We start from the raw sequence: 18,690 nt of genomic DNA, 5'->3' as shown, positions 1-18,690 counted from the left end.
TACAAAAAATAGCACATTGCAGAAAGATAGGGCATGCCACGCTTTCTTTTTTCCCTCACAACATAGCCTCAGTGAAAACATCGCTAATGTGAAGGAACCCATTGAAAAGCATGGGTTTCACAAACATGCGTTTTTGTAGCGCTGTCCCATCACCAGAAAATCGCAGGATTTTGTAGCTCATATATATATATTTAAAGTCAGACAACCTCTTTAAAAACCAAGGGTCACATCCTTTCCTTCTCCCGACATATTTCACCAGACCAACAGTATCCTCAGGAGTAATGGGGCAAACTGTGCTGGAAATTCGGCCTCTTTAGGGCTCAGTCACACGGGAGTTTTTATGCTCGTTTATTACGCGTAAAAAAAGCCCGCACTGCGTGTGTTTAAAAAGCCGCGTGATCACATCCATTGCCACCCATATGTTCTATCTTTTGTCCGTTTGAATTTTATGCGCATGTAAAATTCGCACATGTGACCGCTACCATTGGAAAGCATTGGTTCTATATAGTGCGATTGTTTTTAACGCGTGAATAATCTGACGTTAAAACGCCCATGTGACTGAGCCCTTAGAGATAAGGGAATGTGTCGAAAAAGGGTTTATTAGTTTTTAACATACAGTAGTACAGTTTAATCTGTAGCTACCTTTCCAATCACAATACATTCTACTATGAAGCTCAGCAACTGGGTAAACAGTTACGTAACCCATTTAAATTGGCCATCTTCTTTATTTGCATATTACCCAGAGGAGCATGAATGGCCTTTTGAGTTTCCTCACTCACCGTCTAGGCGCTCTCCCTAAGGAGAAAAGATAAGTGTTTCTGACCCCCGTCCGAGGCCTCTCACTTGGAAAGCCAGACTCCTACTGTACACTTATGAAGGGCAAATACCCTGAAACAGCTGTCTGCACATGGAGTCTGGCTTTGGTTTTAATTCCCAGTCATTGTTACAAGGCTTGTATAAAGAGTGTAACTTTGGCTTGAAGGAATGCTGCCTTCCAATAGGTGACACTGTGGAGGTATTATTCCATCTCCCTTATTTGCAATTCTACTTGTGAAGGTGCGATATAGCTCAGGGAGGAACTTTGAATTGTTCATAACTAAACTCAAAGGGGATTTAAAAACACAGAGGTATTACCCTTTCCAAAAATTGTTGTCAAAGTATATTAGTTAAAAGACAATAACATTTAAAAAGTTCTCCCTGCCAATCATTCAATCCTATATCAAACACATACTCCTGGAGCGCAGCACTTACCTTACTGAAAAGTAGCACCCTCTTCTGCAGACGTCTCACCAGCGCTTCGTTCTGCTCCCTTTTCTTCTTCTCTTCAAGGAAATTGTTCTGAGTCTTCAGGAGCTCGTCCTGCAGCTTCTGGCGGGAACTCTCCAGCATCCGGGCGCTACAAGAAAGCAAAAAAGTCTTTTAGTTATCAACAAACAATTACTACCTGAAAATGTGAGAAGGAATTGGGACATAGCATGATCATCAAGAAAGGCATCTACTGCTTAATACCACCTCTATAAGCCTGAACACAAAAGCCAACAGAAACCTGCTTTGGAGGTCCCAGCATGAGCAGGTAATACACTGTCAGTCATTCATTTGGATGGGCCCAGTGTAAAACCACTTGTGTTGCACCGATACGTCACTCACTTCCGCACTACTATATACCTACACCGGTTTACAATTCAAGTATCAAGGAAAGTTGAGACAACTTGTATGGCTGTTAATACTTTTTTATATATATTTAGGGGGTAAATGTCCTTTTAAGATTCCAACCATAAGATAAAAATCACTAAAAAATAAAAGTTCCACAACTGAAAAAAAAATTATATTAATCAGAAAAACCTTAAAAATGAGTATTCCCAACTCAGGCAATCATGGCCATGATGTGAATACACCTCAGGTTGACCAGCAGTATGGAAACCATCAAGTAGGGCTGTGCTACACTGTTTCCGTAATTCTCATAGAAGTGAAGGAGAGTTCCAGAGTTCCAAAGTGTAGCACGGTTCATTCAACTGTTTCTATACTCCTAAACACCACTGGCTACCACATACAGCCAGGGCAGGGTCATAGGGGCCTTGTTATAGAAATAAGTGAGAGTCCCTATAAGACTTTCATGGCATATCTACAGGATAGGATCCATATATGCATAGGAATACCCCTTTAAGACCATGTTAACATTTACATGAGTTACCACAACCAACTCTGTCAGAGTTGATGGCAGGAATACTAGTGCATGCAGTGGTATTCTTAGAGTCAAAATCCAGATTAATTTTACTATAAGTCAAGTGGGTCCATTGGGCGACAGTGTGGTCAACAGCTTGTAAAAATCTTGTCAAATTCTCTTGCACCAGGTCAGAAGTTTCCATCTGGATTGCCGAAAACAGCATTCAAACAGAAACCTGGGTGGTGGGGGGGAACCACTGGTTTCTCTTGCTGAAACGAAGACCAAAGCTGCAAGGTCTTCAGCAATAGAAGCCTATGAAAACTGCATCCAGATTGGATCCAGAGCAGGACCAGCTATCCAGACAGAAACCTGTGAAAGAGCCCGGGGACGGAGGTCTTGACAAGATATGATCAGGCCCTAAAATTGATTGATAGATCATGCAGAGTATTGTAAATAGAAACTAGCATGTACTGGATGTGTGAACAGAACGCAAGTTGCACAACATACACAAAACAAAAAATAAATATCCAATTAACGTTTATACTCAAAAAAATGTGCTAAAAAAAGCCCCCTAGGCTTATACTTGAGTGAGGTGGAAAAAACAAACAAACCCAATACTCATCTCTCAGCCGGCGTCTATGTCCCCGGCGTGATGCTCTCCCTGGCGATGCGGCAAGCTGTTTCAGACTTCTCCTGAATGACATCACTGGATGGCTCTGATTGGTTTATCGAACTCCGGCTGTGATTGTCTGGCGCTCGATTTAATCACATCGCTTCCTTACACAGTGTTGATGGCGGGGGAATTGAAAACTGAGTCGGGAAGAAGTCTGAAACAGCTTGTTGCACCGCTGGGGATACAGACGCTGGCTGAGAGGTGAGCATTGAGTTTTTGTTTTTTTTTACCTAGTATATACTCGGTATAGCTCGGCTTATACTCGAGTCAGTAAGTTTTACCAGTTTTTTGTGGTAAAACTTATTGACTCGGCTTATACTCGAGTATATACGGTATCTTATTTCTTCATGCCATTTCATTTAGTCTTTTTTGCTTTCCTAAACTATACAATAAAGGAGGATTAACTGTGAAGCCTAGAAATATGACGTTTCCGGAGTTAAATGTAATTATCACTATGCCCTGTCTAATAGTATATTTAAGTGGCATTACTGCCCAATGTGACTCGTCCTCTGGGCGTAAGTGATTAAAAAGTACAAAGCTAAACTAACAATGTGTTACTGTTGATAAATTGAAAAGCAATTTTAAGATACAGTTTAATTTCAAACTCTTTATAGTTCAATGTTATAATCAGCAGCTGTGAAATCGAGTCTTTTCAGCGACACATTCAGGTGGGAAGGTTCACTGTTCAGGCTCTACATCTTGCCATGAAAACAGATCATTTAATTGCATAAACTCCACCACTGATTCTGCTCGCTGCTTTAATTAGTTTACAAAGAAGAAAATTTTTGAAAGAAATTAAAGAAAAAAAATTCCCCAGTGGAACAAACATGTTACATAAAGGCATATGAATCTGAGCGCCATCATTCACTTGTTATCTGAACACATACGAAGTGACAGATCTATTCAGATGTATTTCTTATGAAAGGACCTGAAACTATCATGATCTCTTTATCAGCAAGAAGAATGCTTTGTCTACTGAAATCAGGCATCAGTACCCTGCTCCCATTAAGACCAAGCAAGAGACCTCAATGGTGTCTAAAGGGAGGGATGAGGGACAGACAGCTAAAGGGACCGGGGCAGAGAGATGGGAACAGACAGACGGAGGGATAGAGAGAGAGAGTTACCAAATACAAAAGTAGAGTGAGGTCGAGAGAGGAAAACTAAAAGGAAAGAGGCAGAGAACTAAAGCAATGGGAAAAAAAAGTGGAAGATAGGCGGTCAACGAAAGGAAAAAAAGAGAGAAAGACAAGCGGAAAGGGCAAAAAGGAAAGAGGAAAAGGCAAAAAGGAAAGAGGAAAAGGCAAAAAGGAAAGAGGAAAAGGCAAAAAGGAAAGAGGAAAAGGCAAAAAGGAAAGAGGAAAAGGCAAAAAGGAAAGAGGAAAAGGCAAAAAGGAAAGAGGAAAAGGCAAAAAGGAAAGAGGAAAAGGCAAAAAGGAAAGAGGAAAAGGCAAAAAGGAAAGAGAAAGGCAAAAAGGAAAGAGAAAGGCAAAAAGGAAAGAGAAAGGCAAAAAGGAAAGAGAAAGGCAAAAAGGAAAGAGAAAGGCAAAAAGGAAAGAGAAAGGCAAAAAGGAAAGAGAAAGGCAAAAAGGAAAGAGAAAGGCAAAAAGGAAAGAGAAAGGCAAAAAGGAAAGAGAAAGGCAAAAAGGAAAGAGAAAGGCAAAAAGGAAAGAGAAAAAAGAAATAGACAAAAAGGAAAGAGAAAAAAAGAAAAAGACAAGAAGGAAAGCGAAAAAGGAAAAAAGAGGGGGGGGGGAGAAATCTACTAGAGATGAGTGAACGTGCTCATTTAGGACAATTACTGGATCGAGCAGCGCTTTTTTCGAGTAACTGCCTACTCAGACGAAAAGATTCGGGGGGCGGCGGAGTGGAGCGGCAGGGTGGAGGAGCGGGGGGACACTCTTTCCCCCCATAACTACCCCCGTAACCCCGCGCTCACCCCGGCGCCACCCGAATCTTTTCGCCCGATTAGGCAGTTATTTAAAAAAAGCGATGCTCGATCGAGTAATTGCTCTAAACGAGCACGTTCGCTCTTCTCTAAAACCTACCGATCATATTGCATCTACCCAGGTCATATACACCTCTCTTGAACCACATATACAACTATGGTCTATTTTCAATAAGTAGAATTTTTTTTTTTTTTGCATTACTAAACTGCGAATCTCTATAAATGACAGTAAGAAATAAACAGGGCAGCGCTTATAAATAGCCGCCGTCTTCCCCGGTAGCGCACTAGACCTGGGCCGGCTCGCTCTGCAAGCACCGTGGCATTTTCAAAGCTCTTAAATTTCAAAACAAATCATCTTCAGAAGTAAATGTTATGTTCCCGTCCCCACACCACCGCTCCTCAAACTGACTGGACGCCATGTTCATGCTTACATTTACATTGCGAGCCAAGTATCAAAATAAGCAAAGAAAACCCGTAACCCCCGCTCATAGACATGAAATAGAAGGTAAAGCCATGGGGGGGGGGGGGGGGTCTTAACCTCCCGGGAAATCTGCTTAGAGTGCTAGCGAACAGATATTCATTTTCAGCCATAATTAGCATTTTATTGCAAACCGCTTAAACACGTCTTGTCATCTTCCTTCAAGTACGCAGGCTGTTAACAAATAGTTCAGTGTATTTACATCTCCTTATGGCTGAGCAACACATAAGCAAATGACTGCGGTAATGATGTAGGGCTATGTAGACACTCCAAGTTGTTACATTTCTGACGTGGATTCTCTTCCATTGCGTTCCGAGTCATTCTCCGAAGAGACAGGAAAGGAAGAAAAAAGTTCTATCGGAGATTGGAATCTCAAACATTAAACAATTTCCACAGCCGCTTTGGGCCTTAATCTCGATGATAGCTGTCATTTATCAGGCTCCAATGAAGACTATTTTCCAGCAAGCATCACTGGGAACAGCCAGAGGCAAAATAATAGGGCTGTGCCATTGATTAGATATTGTGCGAACAAAGAGGCTTGCCGTGCATAATCTGTCTTTTCGCTACTTTTTTTTCCTTTTTTTACAAGCCTCGAGGGGGGCGCACATCCATTCCAGTAAAAACATTTCAGATATGATTAACCATAAAGTACAAACATTACATCTACAATTCAGGGTAAAAGGAGGACAAGGTGGAAATAAAGATATTCTGGGTCCTATTGATTACTTGTGACCCGCTCGCAACGGAGAAGCCACAATTCATAACTCTGCAAAATATGACGCAACGTTCCAATATGTAGTTAACACCCCATTACCGGAGCAAAATGTGATCCACTCTAGTGACCGGGTGGCCTTGGATATCAGGGGCAGAGTTATGAAGCGGTCTAAAAGAAAAAGTTCCCTACAGCAACCAATCGCAGCACAACTTTTATTTTAGCTGTGCTGTGATTGGTTGCAATGGGCAACAAAGATTTTCTTTTAGACCACTTTCACAAATTTGTCCCATTTTGCCTAAATATCTTTGTTTCCAACAGCCCCCATTACAGATCTGCTCCTCCTGTGCATCTGATTACCGAAGAGAACTAGATATAAAAATTGACACTTCAATTAGGCACCCTGACAGACGGTACAGGTTGGGAAAACAATACCGGTTTATCTCCAAGGTCTGTGGAAATTAGATAACCTTTAAAAGTCACTGCAGCGGCTACCATTAATGGGCGCCACAGGACATCTGTCACCCATATCAGAGACTAAAATAACTCCTAAATGGCTGAACCTAACAGGATGGCCCACGGAAATGTAGCCCGGCACCACCCTCTTACAAAAGCGGTCGAAGAATGCGTTCATAAGGCGCAGAAACATCCAAAACACATTCAAAATCTGCACCAAAATTTAGGCAGATACAGCACTCGCCTCACTTCCCAATGCGTGGCATCACCCGACCGGCGGCGCGGCTCCTTTCAGACAGCTCTGTGTGTGTGCCCGCCATAGAGATTAATGAGAGCGCCAACTGAAAAGAGTCACATTGTGTCAGAGCTCCAACTTTACGGAAACACAGCGCAGGAACACTAACCTTGGAGTCCCATAAAGTTTAAGAAACTCAAAAAAGGTGATAACAGGTTACCTTCTAAGTCTCGTTCACATGGTGCATTCAAATATCAGATCCACGCCAGACTTTTCTGACATGAATCGGACACATAATCTAAGCCTAAGCCTCAAGGTTCTGCCGCGGAACTGCATGCAAGTGCGCACACAGATAGAACTCCGGGTACAGCCACCCAGCGCAAAAACTGCATCAAGAATGAGGTCAATTCTTTAACATGACACAGAATCATAGAATGGTAGAGTTGGAAGGGACCTCCAGGGTCATCGGGTCCAACCCCCTGCTCAGTACAGGATCACTAAATCATCCCAGACAGATGTCTGTCCAGCCTTTGTTTGAACACTTCCATTGAAGGAGAACTCACCACCTCCTGTGGTAACTTGTTCCACTCATTGATCACCTCCTAATCCACTCTCAGAAAAACACGCGTTATGAACTGAGCCTAGTTCACCCAGCACGGTTTTCCATAGCATTCAAAGTAATGCTATAATGGCGTGCATTACAACTTGGATTATTGGCGCAGAACATGCACCATAACGTCCTGTGAACAGGGCCTAATAATTTAGACAAGCAGAAACTGTACAAAAATGTATCACAGTGGTGCACGCTGTGTGATAACTTTGAGGTATCACACGTTTCTATTCTATATACCCCACCTCTTGACTGGCTTAATTCACACTAATATTTTGCGCCAAAATAATGCTGCACGCTATTACTAAATATGTGTCATGTGCCCCCCTTTGGACAAGGCATGCTACATCACATTGGTTTGGAGTGTTGCTTTAATTACTTCTACAATAACAAAGCCCTTACAGTAATAGCAATCACGCAAAAGGGGGAGAGGAAAAAAAAAACGGAAAGCAAATAAAGCTGAAAAGCAGGTGTCGCGGAAGAAATCCATCTTACACGGTCTAATTGCCCGCTTATAGTTCAGTGTTCATCAAAACACATAATATTGATTTTAAAGCCGCAAATGAGAAAAACAATAGACATAAATAATTAGCAATCACAGCAGAAGACTGGCACGGGCAGCTGAAGCGCGGCATCCGCGCCGAGCCAGCCATCTCTCTACAAGTCGTCTTTGATGAGTTTTATATTTCCAGCCTTTCCTTCAATTTGAATCACCAAATTCAATTTGCATTCTCAAATAAACAGAAGGCAAACAGTAAAACACTTCACTGTGACCTTGAAGAAAATTACACTCAAGTTTAATTCAATCTGAGTAGTAATGAAGAGTCACATTTGTCCTCACGGTTACCGGCTTGTCACCAGAACTCAGCTCGAAATACACCAGCACCTTCAGCTTCGGGGGAAAGACGACAGCAAGAAAGCGAAGGGAGGGGGGGAGCGCAAACTAAAGATTATCTGTCTCTAAATATACAGGTGTCCGCACAGCCGTGAATCCCGCTCTCCTCTGCGGCTTTACCCCTCTTAGGTAATTTACTTGCATGTTCCAAGCCTAGATAACGTTATGGATTCATACCGCTAACGATGCATTATTGACTGGCCGTGAATAAAGTTCATTTACTGCATCAGCAATTATGTGATTGACCGCCTGTTCTCCATACATCACGTCAGTCTCAAGCAAGATGGATGAATTAAATCAATTAGAACAAACTTAGGCAGTCCGCAGACTTTCTTTGAGCCTTAAACTTGGTGTAGAAGCCAGGAAAAGTTTCTGGCAGATACATCAAATGTATCCGTGCGGCTCTATTCTTCCGATAGAAGCCAACAGACTGCGCTTTCCTATACGAGAGGCCGTCGCAGTAAACATACTGTGCAGCAGAGGGTTTCTGGTTGGTTGTCTATGTGTTTTTCTTTAATGAAGTCACTATCTGTCCACCATATACATTGATAGGGAACTTTTTTTTCTTAATTTTAAAGACCCCCATCTAGTAGAGCATTGGACCAACTCTGACTTTCAGAGCTGCAGCTAATCGTTGTGGCATAGATATCACTGGGTGTTGGAATCATTCTGCAGAAATACTGGCCCAGAAAGTTTCTTGTAGTTGCCACAAATGGAGGTCCTGAACAAGTCTTAACGTCCTCTTCTGACCCCTTTCATTGACGAGCTGTTTACGTCCCCATTCACTGGATGTTTATCTCAACTGCACCATTCTTGGTATATGCTCCACAAAAATACACAAGTTTAGCAGTGTATGAAATCACTTTAATTGGACTGAACTGCTTTTAGGCCATGAACCTGATGAATGTAGTGTCACAGGCCTGAGAAGAGGCTGCAGTCCTCACCCAAGCACCGTGGTCCATTTAATTAGCTGATTAAAGAGGGTTCCGAGAAGCAGACCCCACAGATCTGATATTGATGCCCTATCATGAGGACAAGCCATCAACATCTTTAAAAAAAACTTGAATATTTTTATTCAGAGTTTGTCTCAGCACATTTCTACAGACTCCACGGCCATTCATCTCAGTTAAAGGGGCTTTTAATGAGTCCCCCATGTTGTAAAATATCTGATACCTCTTCCGTGTAGCAGCTTGTTTGTGGATGGGCACAGGTTGGCTGCAGCCTGGAAAGTGGTGTCGGCCAGAAGACCAGAGCCAATGGCAGGGAACAACGGGGAAGCATAGAAGATGAGAGTATGAGCTGATTGTTATTTTACAGCACTGGGTACTCGTTAAAGGCACTTTATACAACTCAGACAACCCCTTTAAGTGCTTGATCCCAAACTTCCACTATTTTCGTTGCATGGCTCCTATGCAACAGCTGAATCACAGAAACCCTAGCAGAAGTGTGAATAAAACCCAAACCACACCCCCTCATGCTTAGTCATGCACCTTTTCCTCTATGTAGCACCCCTTTGTCAAGCAAGGTACAGTAGAATATTCTTTTTGGTGCATTTGCTTCAGAAATAGATTGAAAATGTTGACACATTTTGCAACAAAGTTTAAATGCAATCACATTGGTAAATCTGCCACAATATTGCATGGCTTTTCACTACACAAGAATTAACTGTGCAAATCTTTTTGTGGCAAGGACTCCATGCAGGGGACAGTGAAGGCCCATTTACAAGCAAAGATAAACTATCAAACAATTGAAAGATTGAAAGCTTTAGCAATCGTTTTGCATAAAGTGTAAATGGACACTAATGTCCATTAACACTTTATCATCTTAATTTGCGTGTAAAATGGACATCCGAGAGCTGTTTGCAGAGCCCAGAATGTGACTAATCACACGCCCTGCTGTGGAAACCGCTGCACTGTTTTCTTTGGGGCTGCCGGTAGAATACAATGTAGGCTGACTTCCGCTAAGAACACAGCATGCGGTCTGTTGAGAAATACTTTATCTATCTGTGGCTGAATGATGGATTTTGAATTCACCTTAAAATCATCATTCAGATAAAAAGTGCATGATGGCAGAGTAGTTTACACGTAACGATTATCGCTCATTTTAAGCGTTTGAGTGATAATCGTTACGTGTAAATGGGCCTTAACACTGTGGGATCACTGCAACCATAACTTCAAAAGGATTTATCTTAGCAAAGACATTTTTTGACCGATCCACAGGATAGGTAATAACTTTTTCATCACTGTAGGCTGTCAGCTGGGACCCAGAGGGATCATGTGAACGCAGGTCTCTAATTCTCCCTGGGTAATTGGAGAATCCATACATACAGGATCAAGGCTCCATTGCCTTTCTATGGAGATTGCCAAGTCCCATGTAAGTGACAAGAGTGTTGGACTGGCATGTTCACATCACTGTATTCCCCCCAGGGTGCACCTTTCTTGGGATCCTTGGATGTCCCAACAGTCTTACCCTCAGCAATCAAACATTTATTATCTATGGTGTAGATTGGTCAGAAGTGTTTTGGATGGACTGACCCTTTCACGCCCCAGGACGAACATATACATATTAGATGCGTGGGATTAGTATGGAGCAGCAACAAGAGCTCTACACGTTCCATACATGGCCAATGTAAGCCGTCTTAGACAGTTAACACCCAGCTGCAACAGCCCCGATCAGCATTCACACCAATCGTGACAGTTAACCCTTTGAATGCTGCTGTAAATTCTGACAATGGCATTTAAATGCCCCAATAGGCATTATGGGGTCCCGAACGCGCTGCTACTACTATGAGATCATGAGGTGCCATCCAAGTGTAATGGCAGCCGAGGGCCTTCTGAAGGTCCCCAGTGTTACTATGCTTTTCTTCCTGGTCCATCTTAGTACAATGTCAAAAGAAATACTATATGCTGCAATACTGAAGTATTGCAGTATAAGGTATAATCGATCAACCAACTTCAAGTCCTGTTAGGGAACTGAAGAAAAAAAAGTTAAAATGAGTTAAATTTGTGTTACTGTAAAAAAAAAAAAAAAGTTTGCCCTCTTCTATATTTATAACAAAGTGAAGACAATAAAAAAAACTTAAACATTTGTTAATTCTGTTTGAAGTAATGGATTAATTTATCCCAAACAGTGAATGGCATTAGAAAAAATATAAATTTATATACACAACGCCATAATAAAAAAAAGAGAAAAGAGAAAAAGAGTTATGATTTCTTGAAACTAGGTAGAAAAAAAAAAAAATAAAAAATGGCGGGGAGAAGAGTCATTAAGGTTCATGGTTCCATTGGGAAAGGAAACTATATCGATAGCCTGCAGGAGTGCAGAGAAGGAGGTAACATCCCAAATGGATGAAGGAAAAAAAATCCTTGTGATGCTGAGGTTTATTACCACTTTGTCGCAACCAGCAACTACTCCGAATTGACCTTTCACAATCAGACATCATTTCTAAAAGCTGCATTACTGTTCCCGGCATGAAATTAACATTTTATGGCACTGCATGCTTCCTATTCTTTGACCAGAATGCATTTTTTTCCCTACCACCGAAATATACTTTTATAGCTGCTGTTCTGTGAATTACTGCTGATAAGAAGTAATGGAATAAAAGCCAGCGTCCAAGAGGCTGGAGGGTCTCAATGAGGGGGGCTGGAGGAGAGAAGTACAAAAATGTGATTAAAAGAAACATGCAAAAATCAGCTAAGGTAAAACTATACTTATTGGCTGGTTTAAAAGGACATCTCTTGCGTATCATCAACCATCACTGGGGGAGGTGGGTACTGTGAGGACTATCAGATGTCAAAAAGTAGTCACAACCAATATAGGTCCAAAAGACAAGCAAAGATAAGTAATGTTAGGGTACTTTCAATCACAAAAACAAGTGAATGGGGTTCACAATGGTGCGCGATTGTATCGGACGTATGAAAGCGGCCTTAGTAATATAAGAAACCGTGAAGGTAAGAACACTTTAAATGCAGGGAGCCATGGAAGGTAGGAGGGGTTGAGCCTGCAAGTGCACAGAAATTCCTGCTTGGTAGTTTGACCATGATAGGAATATAGAGGTTGCCAGTTTAGACTGGTATCACATCTGTGATGGAATCTCAGGCCGGAGGTTCCGCCACAAATCCAAATCAAAATAGCAGAAAATAAGGTGCTGCATGCGGCACTTTTTTTTTTTTGCATCCAAAACCCGGGCAGCTGGGTGGAAAGCGGGTCCAAATAGGGTCTGTCTGCTGCTGTTCGGTTCCAGAAAGAATCGTTTGGCCATGGGTATCCAATAAAAATTAAACTAAAAACTGGTGTAGAAAAGTCTTAAGTTTTGACGTAAGGCTAGCTTGTGCAAAAAAAAAAGTTTTCTGAAAAGAGGGTGCAACTTGTCAGGAGGGGGCGTGATAGTCCCAGACCAGGTCATTTATGTATAATTTACGCCACAAACTGGGGTAAATTATATTCGAAATCTCCTACAGCTCCTAGCTGGAGTAGATTATTGTGTAGGCACAGGGGCGGACTGAGAGGTGCCTATTATTTGAAGCATCATGTGCTAGCAGGGATCATATTAAGACCAATACTTGAAATGCTGGTCTTAATAAATCTTCCCCTGTGTTGTAATATTTAATTTCTTCCTGCAATTTGCCACGATTCCTCAAAAATGGTTTAAAAACAAGTTAGATGGCAATTTGTAAATAGGAGTATACAGATGGACACATCGTGAAATTACAACAACTCTTGTAAATATATTGAGGGCTCCAGATGTACACAGAGTTAGCAATGTTTTAGACTAGTGACCCTTTATCGAGCTATAAGAGAAACAGCTCGATAAAGGGCCACTAGTCTGAAACATTGCTACCTCTGTGTACATCTGGAATCCTCAACATATTTACAAGAGTTTTTGCAATATAATGGTGTGTTCTATCCATCTCTGTGTACTCCTCATAATTGTGGTCCTGGGCAGGCGATTCTGCACCACATTCTCTCAGTCTTAAGAGTGTGTTGCCATTCATTATTAGCAATGTGTGAATATAGCCTAAATGTCTAAGGGCTGACTCTCACCGGTATACGTGTCCCGTGTATTACACACCGATTACACACACACACACACACACACACACACACACACACACACACACACACAGACACAGACACACACAGACACACACACACACAGACACACACACACACACACACACACACAGACACACACACAGACACACACACACACAGACACACACACACAGACACACACACAGACACACACACACAGACACACACACACAGACACACACACACAGACACACACACACAGACAGACACACACAGACAGACACACACAGACAGACACACACAGACAGACACACACACAGACAGACACACACACAGACAGACACACACAGACAGAGACACACACACAGACAGACACACACAGACACACACACAGACAGACACACACAGACACACACACAGACACACACACAGACACACACACAGACACACACACAGACACACACACAGACACACACACAGACACACACACACACAGACACACACACAGACACACACACAGACACACACACAGACACACACACAGACACACACACAGACACACACACAGACACACACACAGACACACACACAGACACACACACAGACACACACACAGACACACACACGCATTTTTGCGGCATATGCTAAATCCCCATAGCCTATATTGGTGTGTAATTATGTATTGCACATGTGAAAAAAACCAACAGATGTCAGTGGTCCAATAGAAATCAATGGACCTTTAGCACCGCGTTATACCCTGGCAACACAAGCCCATGTGAGTGAGCCCTCACTCATCTTAAAGCCACCTCGTCAGAGCTATACGTCATCCCACCATCACTGTTACCTGACAACTGAGTGACGCTATTAACAGACATGAAGATACAGGATATTCTGGCTAGTAGGTATAAGGGAGCATTTCCTAGGCAGATTGCCAAGAGGTTCATAAAGATGGAACTGCAGCAGAAAGTACAGCATCTGCTCTAGATTAGGAAAAAGGTCTACAGTGTTGTAGCGAAGGCCTGAAACTCTGAAGAGACACGTTACAAGGTAGCAACAATAGTAAGGCTGGGTTCACACAAGGTGGAATAGCCGCAGAATTTCCGTGCGGAAAGTCCGCACGGCAATTCCGCCCATGGCTCCTAATCCCAGGATTAGCCAGCAAAGTGGATGAGATTTTGCAAAACTCGCGTCCACATGCTGCAGCCAAGCCAAATGAAAACTGACATGCGGCGCGGAATTACATTCCGCAGCATGTCGATTGTTTTCTTGTTTCTGCAGCGGCCTCTCTCTTCTCTATGGGGAAAGAAAGACGCAGTGGAATGCCGACGGTGAAACAGCTCCAAAACCCGTGGCTAAGGCCGCAGGTTTTGAAGCTGCGCTTATCCCGTCTCGCGGTTTTCCGGTGCGGCTGTTCCGCGAGAATTCCGCTGAAATTTCGTCTCGTGTGACCCCAGTCTTATAATACCTATCTGTAAGGAGAATTTATGTGTTTATCAAAGAGAAGATGATCCCAGATCCCGTGCAGAAGTCTGGGCCCAGGAGAAACACATCACACCAGCCTGTGCGGTATCAAGTGATTTCTAATTTATTCTAAGGTGGTCAAAGATTATATACTATAAATGACATCACAGCAAAAGTATATACCTCCAAGGTGAATAAGGATACATAATAGGCTAAAATAAAAGTGATTAACATAAGTTACACCTCCTTAAGTGTATCTATTACATACAATAAGACCGTCATAAATTCAGGAGAAAGGAAGGCCTGGGAAGGCGCCATACAGTCTATTCTGCTTCTCCCTGTATATGTTATTCTATAAACATACATGAGTGATTTAGTAGACTGTCTTATCTTCTAATCTTTCTTCCTCAGAAGACATGCAGGCCTATAGAAGAGTTTCGTTTAACCCCTTCACTGCTATATATTCCTAATGTACAATGCAATATAGAATAATTAACTGATACATTGATCTACAATTTTCTTAACACTATCACAAATATTACTAACATTGTAAGTAACAAAAGCCAAAAAAGCTAAGGTTTGCCCTGGTCTGCATTGTGCTGTTCCCCACATATTCCTCTAGGAATTCATCTATAATAGACCTACAATTACAATAAAGTTTGAAACATTACTCTAAAGGTTCACACCTTCAAGAGCCGTTAGCCAAATGCACATCTAGCCAACAGTAATTTCTCCTTAACACCCCCCACCCCCTTCCCCCTCAAACGCATGACTACTCGGCTCGGCCAAACGTTCATGTGTCTCCTTGAGGAAAGTGGAGAATGCCATTCAGACAGCTCTGGTGGTGGCTTATCTCTAAAAACAACAAAAGGATTCAGCATGGCAATCCAACATGCCCGATCCTTCTTTCCACCCGACATCAAGTGTTCGGGAAAGTTTGGAGGCGTCGATACACATGACACCAAAATACATGGGTTGGGATGACTTTTCACCATCTATGAAGCCCCTTAACTCTCAATATACACAACAGACCACTCATATAGGTATACTCTCAAGCAATCTGAGATACGGACCACAGTAAAGTTGAAATGGAAAACTTTACTCTGCAGTTCAGCCTAAATACTTTTGAGCAAAAGTAAGACATTATTAGAAGAAACTAAAAGAAAATAGTAATTGCATTCAATTTTATCGCTCTGGTTGCCCAAGGTTTTTCTACGAGTTGACATAACTTGAGAAATGTCACTCGGGAGTAGTTTATGTGTAGATGAACTTTAAAAAACTAGCTGCAACACAGCTGACCTTTAAAAAGGCAAGGGTTATGGACGGGGCCGGCGGAAAGAGGCAATTTGTGCTTATTCAGCTCTTTCATGTTACACACAAAAAAGAGAAATAGAGGGAATAATTTATTTTAGGAACAAAAACAATTTCATTTTTTATTAAAATCTGATATTTGTTTAACTACCTGATAAAAAAAAATAATGGTTGGGGAAAATAGAGACAAACAGGCAGTGATAATACCTGGAGTGATAAGCGCAATGGCTATGTACCATACAGCATGTTCATCTATTTATCAAATATCGAACAAAAATGCATATATAGAATGCCTTCGGATTATCTATCAGTCTCTACACTCCCATCTCCTCCTGGTTGCTACCCCTTTTGAGGTCTGTCGGGTTTTTCTAAAAGTTGACATGACTTAAGAAATCTCACCCAGGACTAGTTGAGGAGTAGATAAACTTTGTAATAGCTATCAAATGTGCTTCTATAGAATGTCTTTAGAGTATCGGTCAGTCTCTATACTCCCATCTCTTACGGTCATTCACTTTTAACCCTTTTGCAATCCAATTTGTATCCTGGTTTTCCTAGGGGGCTTACTCTTTTACTGCCGTTATACAACGCCGCTATCTGCTGGCTAAAGGCAGTACTGCATGCGGTGACACATTGGATAGGCTCCGACAGCAGAGAGGCTGGCAATATACAGTAAGAGAACAACGGAGCTGTAAAGCCTTAAAGGGGTTGTCCCGCGCCGAAACGGCTTTTTTTTTTCAATAGGCCCCCCGTTCGGCGCGAGACAAACACAAGGGATGGGTTAAAAAAAAAAAAGTTTGGTACTTACCTGAATCCCCGCTCTGCGGCGACTTCTTACTTACCTTACCAAGACGGCCGCCGGGATCTTCACCCATGATGCACCGCGGGTCTTCTCCCATGGTGCACCGTGGGCTCTGTGCGGTCCATTGCCAATTCCAGCCTCTTGATTGGCTGGAATCGGCACACGTGACGGGGCGGAGCTACGCGATGACGCGTAGAAGGGGGCGGAGCCAGAACGCTGCTCGTGCCGAGACCCAAGAGAAGGGAGAAGACCCTTCTGGCAAGCGCGTCTAATCGGGAGATTAGATGCTGAAATTAGACGGCACCATGGAGACGGGGACGCCAGCAACGGAGCAGGTAAGTGAATAACTTCTGTATGGCTCATATTTAATGCACGATGTATATTACAAAGTGCATTAATATGGCCATACAGAAGTGCTTACCCCCACTTGCTTTCTCGGGACAACCCCTTTAAATCATAATGTCTTCAGAGGTCAGACAGTGGATTGGAAAGGGTTAAGATCTGTCAAGTGTCTTGCTTGGCCATCATGAATGTCTACATATCTGAATGTAGGCATCATTTGTCTTGATATATGTGCCATGTCCATCAGGAAGAATACTATCAAGACACCTAATAAGTTCACAAATAAATGTTAGGAGCCAATTAGATCACTCTAGAAGCAAATTTGAAGCCAGACAAAAATAACTTAACATAAAAGAACGCAAGAAGTAAAACGTCAATAGTAAATTTGGTTCCTCCGATCTGCTAGCCCTCAACCTCCCTACCTACATTTTAACCTATCTGAATTCGACTGATTGACATACCTTTCAATCATACTAATCACACAGACTAAGGGTACCAGACTATTCTTCAAGAAGCCTTAAAGGAACCTTAGTTTACATTTGGATCTGGAGGCCGCCACGTCTTCAGCAAGTTTTCGGCTATCAACATAAAAGGGTTTATCATAAACAAAGCTGGCCAAGTTCAGATGATTCAATGGTTGCCCAGCTTGATTTTTAAGTAAGGCAAGGCATTCTACTACTAATCCAATACTAGAAAATTGCAACCCAGCATGTATTACTGGACTGGAGGTAATATATGGTCTGTGGCAACCTACACTTTCATAAATGACTGGAATCTATAGAAAGTAGTACTGGTTCCAGGTTGACCTTGGAGTCAATCAGCAAATAAGAGTCTTCCATTTATGGTATAATGCTAAACTAGGAATAATAGATATTGCAAGTCCCTAAAATAGGAGCCCAAGTACCTCAAACCTACAGTTATACCATAACCCCTTAATCACGAGACCCTTTTTTTACTTTTTCTTCGCTTTTAGCCTTTCCTCCCCACTTTCAAAGAGTCATAACTCTTATTTATCCATCGACATATCTGTGTGAGGGCTTGTGTTTTGCATGACAAGTTGTATTTTTAAAATGGTACCATTAAATTTACCGTACAATGTACTAAGAAACTTTAAAAAATTTCTAAGTGGAGTGAAATGGAAAAAAGAAAATGCAATTCCGCCATCTTTAGGGGGTCTTGCTTTTACAACATACATATTAAAGCAAAAATTACACAATAATAGAGCTGAGCGAACGTACTCTGTCGAGCTTGATGCTCGTTCAAATATTAGCGTACTCGATGGTGCTCGTTACTCGAATGAGCATCAAGCCGTGTTCGACCCCGCCCCAGTTTTTGGCTCCTTCCCACCGAGCGCGCATCAATGGCAAATTTTTTTGTCTGGCAGGGCAGAAGGGGAGACAGATGAACCTGGGAAGAAAAGAAGAAAAAAAAGCTTGGCGCCCGGCGTCCCACATACAAAAATGCTTGAGTCTCCCATTGTAGCCAATGGGGTTCGTTACTTGAGTAGAGCTCTCGAATTTTACGAAAAGCTCGACTCGAATAACGTGGACCTGAGCAATTGGGTGCTCGCTCATC

At 42.2% G+C, this 18,690-nt stretch overlaps 1 protein-coding gene across 1 annotated transcript in view; it reads right to left on the bottom strand.

Moving 5' to 3' along the window:
* Positions 1 to 18,690, bottom strand: part of MAD1L1 (mitotic arrest deficient 1 like 1) — a 714,648-nt gene that overhangs the window by 556,841 nt on the left and 139,117 nt on the right. Inside the window, exon 11 of the mRNA XM_066576313.1 lies at positions 1,252 to 1,396. Within this exon, the coding sequence (XP_066432410.1) occupies positions 1,252 to 1,396 (145 nt within the window). The remainder of the gene's footprint in view (positions 1 to 1,251; positions 1,397 to 18,690) is intronic.

The sequence above is a fragment of the Eleutherodactylus coqui genome, chromosome 8, assembly GCF_035609145.1.
Source record: "Eleutherodactylus coqui strain aEleCoq1 chromosome 8, aEleCoq1.hap1, whole genome shotgun sequence".
Lineage (NCBI taxonomy): Eukaryota > Metazoa > Chordata > Amphibia > Anura > Eleutherodactylidae > Eleutherodactylus > Eleutherodactylus coqui.
This window is presented reverse-complemented; position numbering and strand designations above follow the sequence as displayed.